At 43.6% G+C, this 18,440-nt stretch overlaps 1 protein-coding gene across 2 annotated transcripts in view; it reads right to left on the minus strand.

Annotated features, from left to right (window-relative positions):
- Positions 1 to 18,440, minus strand: part of gabra3 (gamma-aminobutyric acid type A receptor subunit alpha3) — a 79,732-nt gene that overhangs the window by 27,105 nt on the left and 34,187 nt on the right. For both annotated transcript variants that reach the window (XM_089017325.1, XM_089017324.1), the window contains exons 3-4: positions 3,829 to 3,947; positions 574 to 641 (exon numbers count right to left, since the gene is read on the minus strand). In XM_089017325.1, the coding sequence (XP_088873451.1) occupies positions 574 to 641; positions 3,829 to 3,947 (187 nt within the window). The remainder of the gene's footprint in view (positions 1 to 573; positions 642 to 3,828; positions 3,948 to 18,440) is intronic.

An 18,440-nucleotide genomic window follows, 5' to 3' on the forward strand; every position in this document is an offset into this window, starting at 1 on the left:
AACCTCATTGTCGTCAAATGAGTGGTTGCTAGCTTTTAGGTGCAAATGTACTGCCGATTGAGGCCCACTAGTATTATCCCTGCGATGTTGATAAAGTCTTTTTTTGAGAATTTGTTGAGTCTCCCCAATGTACTGCTCTTTACAATTTTCATTCTTACAATGTATGGAATAAACTACATTACTTTGTTTTTCATTTGGTAGCCTATCTTTTGGATGCACTAATTTTTGCCTTAACGTGTTTATCGGTTTGAAATAAGTAGGAATTTTATGTTGCCAAAGGACTCTTTGTAATTTTTCAGAAACTCCTGCAATGTACGGTACTGCTACTCCTCTCCTTTTAGAATCTTGAGAATTATTGGTTTCGTTCGCTATTCTTTCTTTCTGACATTTGTTGAATGAAGAGATTCTAAGGTTTCGAACGCTGTACTGAATATTTATGTAGTCCTCAAAATCAATATTCTGTGGGTCTTGGAGTTCAAGTTACAATGACAAAAACCCTGGCACTGGAGTGGACACATGTCTGGCAGTGAATGAGTTAATCAAAGCGATGAAGATGGAGGAAAAAATACTCACCATGTCAGTGTCTGACACTGGCCCAAAACTTGTCACGTAAATGTTGGTCCTCACTTCAGTGACACTCTCTGGAAAGAGGGGGAAAAGGAGAAAATAGCAGAATCTAAAACTCAGAGCAATGCTTCCAGTCAATCTTATGAAACGGATTATTCATGTGCATGGCAAGCTTGCAAATTAGCATTTAACTAAGCTTTCTTAATAGTAGGCAGAGGTAACCACATTTCATATCACTATGTAAAACAGGCTTCGGGGGATGAAAAAAAATGTCGGGAAAGCACGACTGAGCAAATTTTATTTGCTTATTAACATTGATAATGAAATCTCGCTCTCGCTATAAGGAGCAAAAGCACCCTGTGGTGAAAAATAAGAACTCATTTGACGGCATTTCCTTTATCAACCAACTGGAAAAATATTGATCAGTTAATTGCTATGCCCCCAAAAGCATATTTTACCAGTAAATGCCCTGCAATGGAAAGTCAAATATAATAACTGAAGTATTCACACTGCCCAACAGGATCATCTTGGTGAATGGCATGAACTCGTTTCGATCGCCTCAAAATGATGCTGTTCTTTAGGCTTCAAAAAATCTGAGTCCACGCCACTGCTAGTTGACAAGAAGTGCAAGTATTGAACCCAATTTTGCTTCAGTGGTCTTGTGATTACACAACAAACCATTCCGAACAATTTGCACCATTCTTTACAAGCAATTATTTGATTATCGTGCCTGAATAGAAACATACTTGACCGCGGTTGAGCGTTTCAGCCTTAACGGTTGTGAGCTGAACTGTCTTTGAGGCATGGGTTCATATACACAGGACGGCTTGCAAATCGTGGACAAATGACTGAAGGACTTCAAGTCAGTGATCCCAACATTTGCCAAGCTCAGATTTGCTTCGTCCACTTCAGCTCCTCCCAACAAACCCTTAAAGTCGGACACCACTTCAGCGCAAAGATATCCTCTTCCGCCTCTTTTTTGTCTTTGGCGCTGTGTCGCTCCCTCATAATGGTACAAATATTTGCATAATAGAAAAATGGATGAATGCATGGCTTGAGCAGCCTGCGATGAGAAGAAAGGAGTGTCAGCGTAGATTGCCGATCTGTATGTTGAACTGCCGCGGCTTGAAATTGAAGCGGATTTATGTGGGACAGGAGATGTGAGACAATCTCTTTTCATCAATGGTTGCTATAGCTTTGTGTTTGCTTTCAACATTTAGCTTGTAGCAGACGTGCACATTTCACCATGACGTCCCTGATATACTGGTGAAAAGGATGCTTTGATCATCTCCTTTTTCATCGAGAATTGCTTCAAACAACAAAGAGGGTGCAGAAAGTGCTGAAAATTGAATCACTGTCTTTTGTGCTGTGTCACATTATTTGTTATTTTTTTTGTTTTTGCTGTTTTGACTTCAAGAAACAGCTGGTCCTGTATTTTGTTTTTGTACTTCTTCCTTTCCTTTCGTCTTACTTTAATAAGTAAGGTGCTGTCAAATGTAAATTCCTCCATTGCGAGACTAATAAAGGCTAATCCAATCCAATGAAGTTGCCATCACAAAATGTGTCACGTTCCGACTGTGACAGGAACAGCTGACTTGTCGGAACGTTAAGGAAGGGGTTGGATCCCTAAGCGGACGGCAGAGACGTAGGTACTGGCAGAGAATTGATTATAACGTCCGATAATACCTCGGACCCGGATAAATGTGACAAAATAAACCACAAAAGCAGCACAGCGAGTAGGCGGGCGGGGGCGATCCGTCCAGCCTAACCAGCTCGAAAAATAAAAAGGCACACTGGGGTGCAAAAGCACGCGATCCCGACAATCAACAGACTTACGCGATCGCGGACAACAAACACCTCGGGCGAAGCAACTACTCGTACTGGGAGAAGTCCAAGAGGCGCGGGGTGTCGTATCATCTGACGCTGGTGAAGTGCCTGCGACTAGTTTAAATGTCCCAGAGTAGGTGATCAGGGGATTGACAGCAGCTGGCGGAGGTCGGGAGCGGCGGCCCCGCCCCAGCTGTCAACTCACACGTGACAATATGAGGATGAAATGTGTCTCTCCAATGGCATTTCTGCTCATGTTCTAAAATAATCTCATGTATCGCTGCATATTATATTGGGCAAAACTTTAAAATGGTAAAAATCATCAAATGATCAGCACATGGCAATTTTAAATGTGCAGTGTTAATTAAAAGGGAAAAAACACATCTCAATTCCACTGCATAAAGTAGGACAAGAGCCAAGAGGAGAGAAAGACCAAAATTTGTCTGCCTCTTTGCGGGTTGAATCAGCTCCTTTTGGGCGGATGTTTGAAGCAGGCTTTTGGGCTCTTGCTGAGACAAATAGCTTCTCTCAGCCGCGCAAAAACTATAGAGTGATGAGGCTTTCATCCAAAAGCGAACGAGGTAATTTGCGGTAACTATGTCCCAGACCGATGAGACCACCCACAGGTGAAGCCGCCTCCCCTTTGGCGCAAATACCCCCCTCATGAGAGAAGTGATCCACTTCCGCATGAATCACCCCCGAAGATGCAAATAGTTCTTGCAAAGTACGTGATGATCACCACATCGCTTCATCGGTTTGCATGGTGTGCATCTGCGGAGGAAGAATGACTCTTCCCATTTTATTCCCCTCCTCGTTGACAACAATGCATCTGAGAATTAATGGCAATGTGAATAGATGTTGCTGAAATGTAGTTTACATTCCGTTTCGGGTTCTATATGGTGCAATTATCAGAGATATTTGCACATGATTACCTCCCTCAGTATGTGGAATGACTGCTATTTTGCAGCTGCGCAACATTTTAAAAGAGATCAATCTGAAGGAGGAAATCATTTGCGGTGATTGCTTTTCTCTAACTGTAGCGTTTCAATCAGAACCAACGCCGCATTTTACTGAATCAGAAAAAAATAAGAGACTTGAATGCATTGTGCCGGATTCCTCTGCCTGGTTGCAGCTTCAGAGTCTCATAGCTCGGTGGTCTTGCAGCCTGGTAGCTACGCTTGTGGCCTGAACAGCATGCATTGAAGCAGAAACAACCATTCCAGCTGAATGACTGAGAAAAGTCTGCTCAATCGTGTGGGTTCACTTTGAGGAAGAATTGGTTGAAACGGCAGAGAGTTCACCAGCCATTTGTAGGCGACTCTCGTTGGAAGTCGTTCACTCAAGGGACAATGCTTGATCGGAGTGGCTCGCCATCAAAACGTTAGCCATGGCTAGTAAACATGCAATAGAAAGTACCAACTGTATGAGTCTTACCTCCCAGCCCAGGACGTAGTCTGTTGTCATAACCATCCAACAGCCTGTCTAAGATTCGGGTGAAAATTGTGATATTATTACTGTCATCGGGCAGTGGCTCTCTGTGTCCAACGACGGCACTTTGGAAAGAAATGGACACAAGTTACACTCAAAATGTAGATGACAAAACAAATGATAAAGCAGTTATCCAAACTCTGGAACTCTCTTCCTCACAACATTCACAACATTCACAATATTGATTCTCTTCCCACCTTCAAATCCCTTTTTAAAAGCACATTCTCTGTATAGTTGTATCTCATGTTGTAATTTATAATTTTATTTGTGATTTTATTTGTGTCCCCATTTTGTGATTGTAAAGCGTCCTTGCGAGCATTGAAAGGTGCTTATAAATAAAATGTATTATTGTAATTATTATTATATATTTCGCTTGGCTGATTATATATTTAGCTTGGTTAATTTCAGAACCCCAGCAGCAAATCTCGTGCTTTGTCAGCTTTTAAAATAAAATCTGACAGTTAGGCTCCTCCCAAGTATTTTATAAAAAATCGTAATGGTTTTAAACAGCACTGTAACATACCAAGAAGTGTTTCTAATTGACTGGCCACTTCATGGCGACCTCAGAGAGACTACCGTATTTTCCGGTATATAAAACACATCCAAAAGCCTTAATTTTCTTGAAAAGATGACCTGGCACCTTGTACACAGTTGTGTCATATACTGTATGTGAAGTAATATTGAGCCAGAACAGGTCTCGCAACTACTGTAATGTAATGTGGTGCCCCGAGTATTCTTCTTAAGGCTTATGGCTTATATATATATATATATATATATATATATAGAATGAGGCCAGAAGAATAAAAAAGATACTGGAAAGGCATATGGGAGAAGGAGGTCGCACATAACAGCAGTGCACAATGGCTGGTGACTCTGAAAGAGGAGCACAGCAACATCCCTGAACAGAACCCAGTTACCATCACAGCGGCAGATATACAAGGAAGAGTCTCAGGTATGAAAAACTGGACGGCACCAGGCCCGGATATGGTCCACACCTACTGGCTAAAGAAACTCACAGCTCTCCACGAGCGCCTAGCAGCACAAATGAACCAGCTGCTGATGGATGGGACTCACCCAGGATGGCTAACCGAAGGGCGAACAATCCTGATCATGAAGGATTCCTCAAAGGGTGCAGTTCCTTCCAACTATCGGCCAATAACCTGTCTCTCCACAACATGGAAGCTCATGTCAGGCATCATTGCGGCTAAGATAAGTGGACACATGGATCAATACATGAGCAAAGCACAGAAAGGCATTAGTAGAGATACTAGAGGTGCCAAACATCAGCTGCTGGTTGACAGAACAGTCGCTCAAGACTGCAGGTCCCGACATACCAACCTGTGCACAGCCTGGATTGATTACAAGAAAGCATATGACTCGATGCCACACACATGGATCAATGAATGCTTGGAGTTGTATAAGGTCAACAGGACCCTGAGAGCCTTCGTTGCAAACTCGATGAGGATGTGGAAAACCACACTTGAAGCCAATGGCAAGCCACTAACGCAAGTGTCCATCAAATGTGGCATATACCAAGGTGATGCACTCTCCCCACTGCTGTTCTGCATAGGACTGAACCCCCTCAGCCAGATAATCGCCAAGACAGGCTATGGATACCGCCTCAGAAATGGAGCTACGATCAGTCACCTCCTCTACATGGATGACATCAAGCTGTATGCTAAGAGCGAAAGGGACATAGACTCCCTGATCCACACAACCAGGATATACAGCAGTGATATCGGAATGTCATTCGGGCTGGAGAAATGTAGTCGGATGGTGACTAAGAGGGGCAAGGTAGTTCACACTGAAGGGGTCTCACTCCCTGAAGGAACAATAGCAGACATTGAAAACAGCTACAAGTACCTCGGTATACCACAGGCCAATGGCAACCTCGAATTAGCAACAAGGAAAGCGGCTACGACCAAATACCTCCAGCGGGTGAGGCAAGTCCTCAGAAGCCAGCTCAATGGCAAGAACAAGACCCGGGCAATAAACAGCTATGCCCTGCCAGTGATCAGATACCCTGCAGGAATAATAAGGTGGCCAAAGGAAGAGATTCAGACCACGGATGTTAAGACCCGAAAACTCCTCACCATGCACGGAGGGTTCCATCCCAAGTCCAGCACCCTGAGACTGTACACAAGCCGTAAGGAAGGAGGCCGGGGACTAGTGAGTGTGAGAGCCACTGTCCAGGATGAAACATCCAAGCTCCATGAATACATCAAAGAGAAGGCTCCAACGGATGATGTACTCAGAGAATGTCTCAGTCAATGGGGAACAGAGGATGAGGTGCTGGAAGAGGGACAATCATGGGAGGAAAAGCCCCTACACGGGATGTACCACCGAACCATAGCAGAAGTGGCTGATCTCAAGAAGTCCTATCAGTGGCTAGAGAGGGCTGGCCTAAAGGACAGCACAGAGGCACTCATCCTGGCTGCCCAAGAGCAGGCCCTGAACACCAGAGCCATAGAGGCAGGGATATACCACACCAGACAAGACCCAAGGTGTAGGTTGTGCAAAGAGGCACCTGAGACAATCCAACACGTAACTGCAGGGTGTAAGATGCTGGCAGGGAAAGCCTACATGGAGCGCCATAACCAGGTGGCTGGCATAGTCTACCGAAACATCTGTGTGCAGTATGGACTGGAAACCCCAAGGTCAAAATGGGAAACACCTCCCAAGGTGGTGGAGAATGACCGAGCAAAAATCCTGTGGGACTTTCAGATACAGACTGACAAGATGGTAATGGCCAACCAACCAGATATCGTGGTCATAGATAAAGGGCAAAGGAAAGCCGTTGTCGTGGATGTAGCGGTCCCGAGTGATGGGAACATCAGAAAGAAGGAACATGAGAAAATCGAGAAATACCAAGGGCTCAGAGAGGAGCTGGAGAGAGCCTGGAAGGTAAAGGTGACAGTCGTGCCTGTGGTGGTTGGAGCACTCGGGAGACGAGGATTTTTTTTTATTTTATATATATATATATATATATATATACAGTAAAGTCTCGTTATATCGATATCGGTTATATCGATAGTACCGCTTATTACGATACTATTTCTATGAACGCAAGGAGAAAATTACATGCGTGCGGGGTTGGATATATCGATAGTCCCGGTTATATCGATATTTTTTCGGACTCCCGAGAATATCGATATAACGAGACTTTACTGTATATATATATATATATATATATATATATAAAATCCTCGTCTCACCCCCATGGGTTGTGTCTGTCCCCCATTTTTAGGCCAGGAAGCTTGAGGGTTCTGCGCAGTATCCGTGCTGTTCCCAGCACTGCACTTTTCTGGACCGAGATATCCAATGTTCCAGGGATCTGTTGCAACCACTCGTCGAGTTTGGGGGTCACTGCCCCGAGTGCTCCGACCACCACAGGCACGACTGTCACCTTTACCTTCCAGGCTCTCTCCAGCTCCTCTCTGAGCCCTTGGTATTTCTCCAGTTTCTCATGTTCCTTCTTTCTGATGTTTCCATCACTCGGGACCGCTACATCCACGACAACGGCTTTCCTTTGCCCTTTATCTATGACCACGATATCTGGTTGGTTGGCCATTACCATCTTGTCAACTGTATCTGGAAGTCCCACAGGATCTTTGCTCGGTTATTCTCTACTACCTTGGGAGGTGTTTCGCCTTTTGACCTTGAGGTTTACAGTCCATACTCCGCACAGATGTTTCGGTAGACTATGTCAGCCACCTGGTTATGGCGCTCCATGTAGGATTTCCCTGCCAGCATCTTACACCCTGCAGTTATGTGTTGGATTGTCTCAGGTGCCTCTTTGCACAACCTACACCTTGGGTCTTGCCTGGTATGGTATATCCGTGCCTCTATGGCTCTGGTGTTCAGGGCATGCTCTTGAGCAGCCAGGATGCTGTACTTAAGGCCAGCCTCCCTCTAGCCTCTTTCTAGCCACTGATAGGAGTTCTTGAGATCAGCCACTTCAGTTATGGTTCTGTCTTACATCCCGTGTAGGGGCTCTTCCTCCCATGATTGTCCCTCTTCCAGCACCTCATCCTCTGCTCCCCATTGTCTGAGACATTCTTTAAGTACAGCCTTCTCCGAGCTAAAAAAAAAAAAATGGGGGACAGACACCACCCATGAGGGGTGAGACGAGGATTTTTTTAATATATATATATATATAGTAAAGTCTCGAGTATCGTAATAAGCAGTACTATCGATATAACCAATATCGATATAACGAGACTTTAATATATATACATATATATATATATATATATATATATATATATATATATATATATATATATATATATATATATATATATATATATATATATATAGCACTGCGCTTTTCTGGACCGAGATATCCGATGTTGTTCCCGGGATCTGTTGCAACCACTCGTCGAGTTTGGGGGTCACTGCCCCAAGTGCTCCGACCACCACAGGCACGACTGTCACCTTTACCTTCCAGGCTCTCTCCAGCTCCTCTCTGAGCCCTTGGTATTTCTCGATTTTCTCATGTTCCTTCTTTCTGATGTTCCCATCACTCGGGACCGCTACATCCACGACAACGGCTTTCATTTCCCCTTTATCTATGACCACGATATCAGGTTGGTTGGCCATTACCATCTTGTCAGTCTGTATCTGGAAGTCCCACAGGATTTTTGCTCGGTCATTCTCCACCACCTTGGGAGGTGTTTCCCATTTTGACCTTGGGGTTTCCAGTCCATACTCCGCACAGATGTTTCGGTAGACTATGCCAGCCACCTGGTTATGGCGCTCCATGTAGGCTTTCCCTGCGAGCATCTTACACCCTGCAGTTACGTGTTGGATTGTCTCAGGTGCCTCTTTGCACAACCTACACCTTGGGTCTTGTCTGGTGTGGTATATCCCTGCCTCTATGGCTCTGGTGTTCAGGGCCTGCTCTTGGGCAGCCAGGATGAGTGCCTCTGTGCTGTCCTTTAGGCCAGCCCTCTCTAGCCACTGATAGGACTTCTTGAGATCAGCCACTTCTGCTATGGTTCGGTGGTACATCCCGTGTAGGGGCTTTTCCTCCCATGATTGTCCCTCTTCCAGCACCTCATCCTCTGTTCCCCATTGACTGAGACATTCTCTGAGTACATCATCCGTTGGAGCCTTCTCTTTGATGTATTCATGGAGCTTGGATGTTTCATCCTGGACAGTGGCTCTCACACTCACTAGTCCCCGGCCTCCTTCCTTACGGATGGAACCCTCCGTGCATGGTGAGGAGTTTTCGGGTCTTAACATCCGTGGTCTGAATCTCTTCCTTTGGCCACCTTATTATTCCTGCAGGGTATCTGATCACTGGCAGGGCATAGCTGTTTATTGCCCGGGTGTTGTTCTTGCCATTGAGCTGGCTTCTGAGGACTTGCCTCACCCGCTGGAGGTATTTGGTCGTAGCCGCTTTCCTTGTTGCTAATTCGAGGTTGCCATTGGCCTGTGGTATACCGAGGTACTTGTAGCTGTTTTCAATGTCTGCTATTGTTCCTTCAGTGAGTGAGACCCCTTCAGTGTGGACTACCTTGCCTTGCTTGCTTAGTCACCATCCGACTACATTTCTCCAGCCCGAATGACATTCCGATATCACTGCTGTAGATCCTGGTTGTGTGGATCAGGGAGTCTATGTCCCTTTCGCTCTTAGCATACAGCTTGATGTCATCCATGTAGAGGAGGTGACTGATCGTAGCTCCATTTCTGAGGCGGTATCCATAGCCTGTCTTGGCGATTATCTGGCTGAGGGGGTTCAGTCCTATGCAGAACAGCAGTGGGGAGAGTGCATCACCTTGGTATATGCCACATTTGATGGACACTTGCGTTAGTGGCTTGCCATTGGCTTCAAGTGTGGTTTTCCACATCCTCATCGAGTTTGCAACGAAGGCTCTCAGGGTCCTGTTGACCTTATACAACTCCAAGCATTCATTGATCCATGTGTGTGGCATCGAGTCATATGCTTTCTTGTAATCAATCCAGGCTGTGCACAGGTTGGTATGTCGGGACCTGCAGTCTTGAGCGACTGTTCTGTCAACCAGCAGCTGATGTTTGGCACCTCTAGTATCTCTACTAATGCCTTTCTGTGCTTTGCTCATGTATTGATCCATGTGTCCACTTATCTTAGCCGCAATGATGCCTGACATGAGCTTCCATGTTGTGGAGAGACAGGTTATTGGCCGATAGTTGGAAGGAACTGCACCCTTTGAAGAATCCTTCATGATCAGGATTGTTCGCCCTTCGGTTAGCCATCCTGGGTGAGTCCCATCCATCAGCAGCTGGTTCATTTGTGCTGCTAGGCGCTCGTGGAGAGCTGTGAGTTTCTTTAGCCAGTAGGTGTGGACCATATCCGGGCCTGGTGCCGTCCAGTTTTTCATACCTGAGACTCTTCCTTGTATATCTGCCGCTGTGATGGTAACTGGGTTCTGTTCAGAGAGGTTGCTGTGCTCCTCTTTCAGAGTCACCAGCCATTGTGCACTGCTGTTATGTGCGACCTCCTTCTCCCATATGCCTTTCCAGTATCTTTCAGTTTCCAGCCTTGGAGGGTCTGCTCTGCTGTTAGAACCCTGCTACTGAGCGTACACTTTCGCAGGTTGTGTTGCGAACAGCCTGTTTATTCTTCTGGCCTCATTCTCTTTCGTGTACCTCTTTAGGCGACTGGCCAAGGCCTGGAGCCTTTGTTTGGCAGTTTCGAGTGCTTCAGGTATGGTTATCTGCATGTACCTCTTGGGTATTGGCCTTTTATTCACACCTCTCTGGGTCTCCGTCAATTGACTCACATCTTTCCGAGCCGCCTTGATCTTGGCCTCCAACCGTCTTTCCCATGGTGGGTAATGAATCTCGTGGCTCTCATGGTTGCTCTTGTAGCCAAGCATGTCTAGGATCACTGATGCTGAGGTGTATATCAGCTCATTGGTTTCCGTGATCGTTCCAGTCGGGATCGTTCTCAGTGCTGCATTCACAGTTTCCATGAGACTTTCAGGTGGTACTTCACATAGCCGTTGTAATCGGTGCCTTCGTTGCCCAGTTTTCATTCTTGCCATGATCTTATCTCTCAGGTCATTTGCTGCCTCGCTCAGCATTTCATTTATTGGGGCTGGCTTCCCAATCTCATTATTCATTGGGGCTTGCCTCCCAATCTCTGGTTGAACCTCTTCCTGTGATGTGGCAGCCTGGGGCCCTTCACCTCGGAATTTGTGTTGTACCTCATCAATCTCAAGTTGTGATAGCAATTGCCGTTTGTGGATATTGGAACACTGAGCTACTAGTTGTTTCGTGGTCAACCGTGACTGTGGGTTTCGAAGTAACCATTCAGCCCCCATTCTCCTTATGTAACCCCTCTGACTAGGCTTGCTTGAGTAGTAGCATTCCAACAGAGCCATGTTATCGCATCTCGTCCATCTCCGCTTTGTTCCAGTAGCCCATTTTTCATCAGGGTGCTCTGGTTCCCCAGCACCTGACGCAGACCTTGTTTGGCCGGGCGACGTCTGAGCCGGCATGTCATTCCATTTATTGTCTCTCATCATTGTATGAGGTAGGCATTAGCGTGAAGGGTCTTGCCCAAGGACCCACACTGGATGATGTCATTGTGCTCATTTGTGCTCATTTTCTCTGCCACAAGTGGGATTCGACTCGTCTCCCATATGCCAAACCGATGCCTCATCAACTGAGCTATCCAGCCGCTTATGCTCCCCAAGATGACGTTTTTATTTGTGTGCGTGCATGTTTGATTTTCATATATATATATATATATATATATATATATATATATATATATATATATATATATATATATATATATATATATATATATATAACAAAAGACAAGCCCACTCGTGTCCTGGTTGTGTGGATCAGGGAGTCTATGTCCCTTTCGCTCTTAGCATACAGCTTGATGTCATCCATGTAGAGGAGGTGACTGATCGTAGCTCCATTTCTGAGGCGGTATCCATAGCCTGTCTTGGCGATTATCTGGCTGAGGGGGTTCAGTCCTATGCAGAACAGCAGTGGGGAGAGTGCATCACCTTGGTATATGCCACATTTGATGGACACTTGCGTTAGTGGCTTGCCATTGGCTTCAAGTGTGGTTTTCCACATCCTCATCGAGTTTGCAACGAAGGCTCTCAGGGTCCTGTTTACCTTATACAACTCCAAGCATTCATTGATCCATGTGTGTGGCATCGAGTCATATGCTTTCTTGTAATCAATCCAGGCTGTGCACAGGTTGGTATGTCGGGACCTGCAGTCTTGAGCGACTGTTCTGTCAACCAGCAGCTGATGTTTGGCACCTCTAGTATCTCTACTAATGCCTTTCTGTGCTTTGCTCATGTATTGATCCATGTGTCCACTTATCTTAGCCGCAATGATGCCTGACATGAGCTTCCATGTTGTGGAGAGACAGGTTATTGGCCGATAGTTGGAAGGAACTGCACCCTTTGAGGAATCCTCCATGATCAGGATTGTTCGCCCTTCGGTTAGCCATCCTGGGTGAGTCCCATCCATCAGCAGCTGGTTCATTTGTGCTGCTAGGCGCTCGTGGAGAGCTGTGAGTTTCTTTAGCCAGTAGGTGTGGACCATATCCGGGCCTGGTGCCGTCCAGTTTTTCATACCTGAGACTCTTCCTTGTATATCTGCCGCTGTGATGGTAACTGGGTTCTGTTCAGGGAGGTTGCTGTGCTCCTCTTTCAGAGTCACCAGCCATTGTGCACTGCTGTTATGTGCGACCTCCTTCTCCCATATGCCTTTCCAGTATCTTTCAGTTTCCAGCCTTGGAGGGTCTGCTCTGCTGTTAGAACCCTGCCACTGAGCGTACACTTTCGCAGGTTGTGTTGCGAACAGCGCACAGTAAGACTGTACTTTTGAGGTTGCGCTTGGTATGAAAATAGGGCTCATAAATTTGCATCTCATGATATCCATCAGGAGTGAACTGTAGGGATATAGAAATCCCATTATTATATCGTTAGAGCGCTGATGATTTAATGAGTCCACCCTTTAATTAAGATCGAATCCCCTGAAGGGATAAACTATCCAAATATTTTGCTATCAAGAAAAAGTCAATGCACCAGTCGCAACAATTGTTGCAGTGGCAATGGACACAGTTTTAAGAAATTTACATCTTAACCACGAACTTGAAAACCTTGAAAATCTCTTTGAAAGGTTTTCTCTATTTTAATTTGTCCGGGAAAATAAATCCACCCATAGATTCATCAATTATTCAAACTAACATTCCGCATGTCAAGAGATTGGTCAGTCTTTAGTGATGCTGACATGCATGTTTTTAGTTTTTAGTAAGAAGCTGGACGAAGGCACACACAATTCGAAAGCCAACCCCTCAAAACAGTGAACTTAATCATTACTTTGTGAAAAAATATGACTACATCATTCTCATCTTGCAGGAACTAACCAGTGCTTGGTTCATTCTATACACATTTCCGACGGATATTCTCATTTCCATCTCAAACAAGGACGATGTAAAAGATTAAATGAAAAGTGTTTGAAAGGCAGACAAGGTTAACAATTTAGTTTCGTGTTGGCACACTGAAGCCCCCACAGAGTGTAAATGGAGCAGACTTGGCATTGTGCGGTGCTTTGTGTTCGAGACTCTTTCTCAGGGCAGACGGATGGTGCAGCCAGCTCTGAGGTGTCTGACCTTGATTGATGGAACAGTCAACTTGGACGATGGGTGATAGTACAGTTTTATTTGTTAGCCAGCAATTGTGTACTCGGCACGCTCAATTCAAGCAGACATGATTGAAGAGCGCATCGGAAACTTTGTGATTGGATTCATTCCGTTCTGTGGTGCTGACCTTCAAGTGTTCAGCTTTATAACACAATATGTGTCATACTTAAAATAATGATAACTGCTGGTGTACCTCATAAGAGTTTTAAGTTGCACCTTTACATTAATATAATGGGTAAGTTTAGGGGGTTAAAAATCAGTTAACTGTTACTAAAAAGTCTGAACAATCATGTCTTGTGTCACACATCTTTTTTTCTCGTTCGTCACATACGAATGTAAACACAGGTTAAAAACTTTTATCAGTTGAATTGAATCTCTAGCATTCAAATCAAGTTCTCACACATGCGGATCTGCTTATCAGTCCAAAGAAAGTCATTTGATTTTCATGAATGATGGTGGTTCAAAATGGCGGGATATTTATCCTTAAAAAAAGTTGTTTGAAATCAGAAATATAAAGACTGAGAATACTTTCAAATTCTGAGGTTCTGCTGTGAATGACCAACATTTCAGCTCTCGCCCAAGTAATGGTAATTAGCATCTTCCTTCCTTCCTGTATGGCATGAAACCAACTCTGAGCTCCTGTTGAATGGAATTCCCATTTTCCTTTTTACACAGTGCATTGGAGCAGCAGAGTCGACAGTGATTGATCAATGCTTCGTGCTCACTAATGAGCTTATGTAGTTTAATCTCGCTAGAAAGGTGAAATTGCTGAAATCGCTGTGATAAATTTTTTGGTATCGATTGGTAACGTTGCTCCTATTGGTGCAGCGTGATGTCATTCCCCAAGATTGGATTAACGGTTTGAACCTGCATGACTGCTTCACAATGACACGGTTGCATACCTCCAAGCATTGTTCGATTCAATTCTCAAATATTTCACCGTGGTCACTTTGGGATACATCACTTTCATGTTTTGATTTCAATCCACCCTGTCTGAAGTCATCCAACGAGCCACAGATGACGTGTTACAAATGGAGAGATTCAAACACAAATGCAACAGCCAATGCACTTATTGAATAGTCTTACTGTCGAACACCCGGGGGGAGTGAAATCAAAAACGTTAATTAGCCAGGCTGCTTGAAGCGTTGCAGAAATAATATTGAAACCTGATAAAGTTCCTTGCCGGGACTTCAGAAGACCTACTTTGGATATTAGATATTCAACTCCAAGTACCTATCGTCAAAAGTCACGACTCTATGTGGGTGTAGCAGTGGGGGTGTTGTAATTAGCGCAGTCCCGATGAATAAATTCCATGATGAAAATGATGCATTGGTTACCCTTTCCAACATAGCTAATCTCTCATACCAGATCCTCCCATCAACAACATATTGATAGCTATGCAGCAGCGCGTTATTCGCAGTGCATTATGTAACTCTTTGTCTCTTATCAATGAGTGCCATGTAGTTTTTTCAAGCCTTAACAGAGTGAAAGATTTGTCCTTGCTTGGCTACTCTGTTGTCTACTTTGGTTTTGAGGAAGATGTATGCATTGGTGGACAACTCATGGAGGACTTACTGTACTGCAGTTGCTAACAGAGAAGTTTTGATTCAGTCAAGGTGCTTTGCTTCTATCATGTATTTCTTTTTTAATCTGCCTGAACATATTGAAAGAGTTGTACAGAAAATTGTGCAGAACATGAATCATTGTCAATCTGACAATAAAAAATCCAGATTTACTAGAATTCAGGAAATTTTAAGATTATTTGGCAGTGAAGCATTTAATGTGTAATTATAAATTGATCATTATTTTCACATCATTGCTGAACACGAACAAGTACATTTAGTCTGCTACTTATATCTTATTTTATTTCCAGTTTTTGTCCATTGATGATAAATTACTGGGTTATTTTAAATAGACATTTAAAAAGTAAACAACATTGCACATCATAGTAGCTTGACACGTTTTGACTATATGATTACGTGACAGCGTTATGAAAAACGAAGATAATAAAACAAAATGGTCTAAGCTCCGCCTTCGCACAAGATCTATTCATGTAACCATCCAAGACACTTTAAGATTTTTATAGATGCTGCTCGGTAATGTGACCCCTGTGAATCTCAGATTAGTGACTTTTGCCTTTGACTTGCTGGCCTGAATATTGCACCTTTAAAGAGAAAAAAAAGTAATACTGTACTGTACATTTAAGAGGGTTAAATGGGCCTTATATGAATCATCTTTCTTTTTATTTCATTCATTTAAATGGAAATATTTTTCAACAACATTACCCCTGTCTAAACTCTGTGCCAACTTGCATCCATCCATAATCCAAACTGCTTTATCCTGACAAGGGTCACGGGTGTGCTGGAGGCCTATCCCAGCGGACTTAAACCACTTGTGAAATGGTATTCGGCAGAAGTCTATCAGCATAGCTAAAACCAGCACTTTGTAATTGAAAGCAGCAAAGCGAAGGCCAAGAGGTGACTTCTTGGCTCATGAATCACATTTAGAAGCTATACGATGGAATCGGCTCGATTGAGAGACAAACGGACAATCGCTGACCGTGACTCAGTAAAATTTGGTGTCAAGGTTAACTGTTATCTGTGATTGCTTGGAGAAGACGGCTTACAATTGCTTATTGTGGACTTGACATTGTCACATTATTATCGTGAGGTCTGTTTGGCAAAGTCAGAGAAGTGTTTATATGACACCATTCATTTATAGAGCACAGTTTATCGCGCTTTTTAAATGTGGTCTACACCTCGGCAAAAGTCGTATCCGACAGCTGTGATGCAGTCTTTCTGGCACGGCGCTCCTCTTTAATTTAAATCACATCAACTTCCTTTTTCTTTCATGTACATCCTCTATTCCTCAGCCTTTTCACTATAAATACTCTTTAGAGTTGGACAGGTCGTTGCAAAAATGCAGCTCCCGAAATGAATAAGGCGCTTTGTCATTCAACGTTTTTTGACTAAGGGTTGACAACACTGTTATGCTAATTTCCACAGCCTAGACTATAATCAATCTTGAATGTCACACTCAAAGATGGCCAGCAAAAGAAAAGTGGCACTTCAAGAGTAGTTGACTGAAGAGTGTACTCTCTGCTCCTCAAAGCCTATTCGGCTTCCTTCTCATCGGTGCAGCTGTCACACTGCCACTCCTGGATCAAACACTGACACAACAGGACGAAGGGCATTTGGAGAGCACAGACCTCCACCAGGGTAATGAAATGTTATTTGAGGAATTGATGAGAATATTCAGACCTTTGTCCAATTAATCTAAAACCTCTCACTATAAACAAACGAACGAATGAATAAGACGGCCACAAACGAATATTTGACCGGTCGACTAGTCACAGAGAGTACTCGCGTTGAAGTCAATTAATGGGATCATGAGTCCATCACTGCATATCGTGGCAGTCAGCAAATGCTCTTAATATGATCATCATTAGCTGACAGATTAAATTCTTGCAGGCATTTGTAAATCCTCAAAGATGAAGAGGAAATGTTATTTGTTGATTTATTTCGTTAGTTTTCGCAATTTTATACAGTGAATGAAGTTTTAAATGTAGTTTAACTCATTCAGTGCCTCCACTGTTCATGTTATGGCTATTGCCATAGAATAGCTGTGTTTTGGTTGTTAATAACCGTGAGTTCACTTACTGTGTCTGACATTCATGGGAGATTCTACAATATATTAGAACACCCAAATATGTCAATCAAAAAAAAAACATTAGTTGTGTGTGTGAACGTTATACAATCTGTCCCTTTATGTCAGAAATAGAATCCGATACCAGCCACAATGTGCTTTTATTTTTAATGCTTGTGCATCACTGTCCCGAAGGCATGAAAAAGTAGGTTTGCATCACATTAAGTATTTTAGGTGAAATGTGCCCTAACTTTCTGACTCTGTTGCTAACGCGGGTCAGCCATGACACTGCATTAGTCACAGCGTTCTTCTGTTTACATCATGAATGACCCAGATTATCACTTATGCGCATGTGTGCCAAGGACAGGCCGAGGGTGAGTGGGCGACAAGGCCATTTTGAATGAAGCATCAAAAAGGGATTAAAAAAGCAAGATTTAAGACTATGTGATTAACCGTCCGTCTTCCTCCAACATTCCAAAAACATGAAATACGTATGAGGTTCATCCAAGATTTTAAATTGCCCTGCGGTGTGAGAAAGAATGTTTTTTTTCTTTTTTTTCTATCTGTGTGCCCCGCCTCTCGCCTGAATTCAAATGTGACAAACTGCAATTTCCCCACGATCCACATGACGATATACATCAAATATGGATTGAGAGGTGAAAGTTTTAGAATGAGTGTCCTATTAGTTCAAAAGGGATTCTAGTGGCTTCGTAATGTTTATGCACCACAAATATTTGAGTGCATATCCGGTGAACTGGACTTTTTACTTTTAAAATTATGGTCAGATGGTAATTATATTTACACACATGTTTTTTTAATCCGAGGGTCGGTTCAACAAGAGGACGTGAGAGGATGTGGCACCAAAAATGGAAGCCAGAAGCCTTTCGTACGACCGCAGGAAATGATCAAACACCGAGATAGGATCTGAGATGTGTGCTATCATTGCAGGTAACATCAATGTAGTCTCTGATGCATTTTTGGAAGGAAGCCACGGCGCAACACGCTGCGCTCTTATCTGCAGGGATTTCAGAGACGCTATCAACTGCAACAGCAGCAATGAAAGGATCATTTATAATTTCGGCAAGATTTGGAATACTCCATGCTATGAAGCAACCTAAAACCCGACTCTGTTAATATGTAATTATTTTTCATGCAGGATGGCTCTACCTGTCAACAATATTTAAATCTATATTTTTACTGACGCAAACACAAAAAACGGTATATGCTGAAATAATATGTATGTATC

This window comes from Hippocampus bargibanti, linkage group LG16, assembly GCF_051943395.1.
Source record: "Hippocampus bargibanti isolate YZ-2025 linkage group LG16, ASM5194339v1, whole genome shotgun sequence".
NCBI lineage: Eukaryota > Metazoa > Chordata > Actinopteri > Syngnathiformes > Syngnathidae > Hippocampus > Hippocampus bargibanti.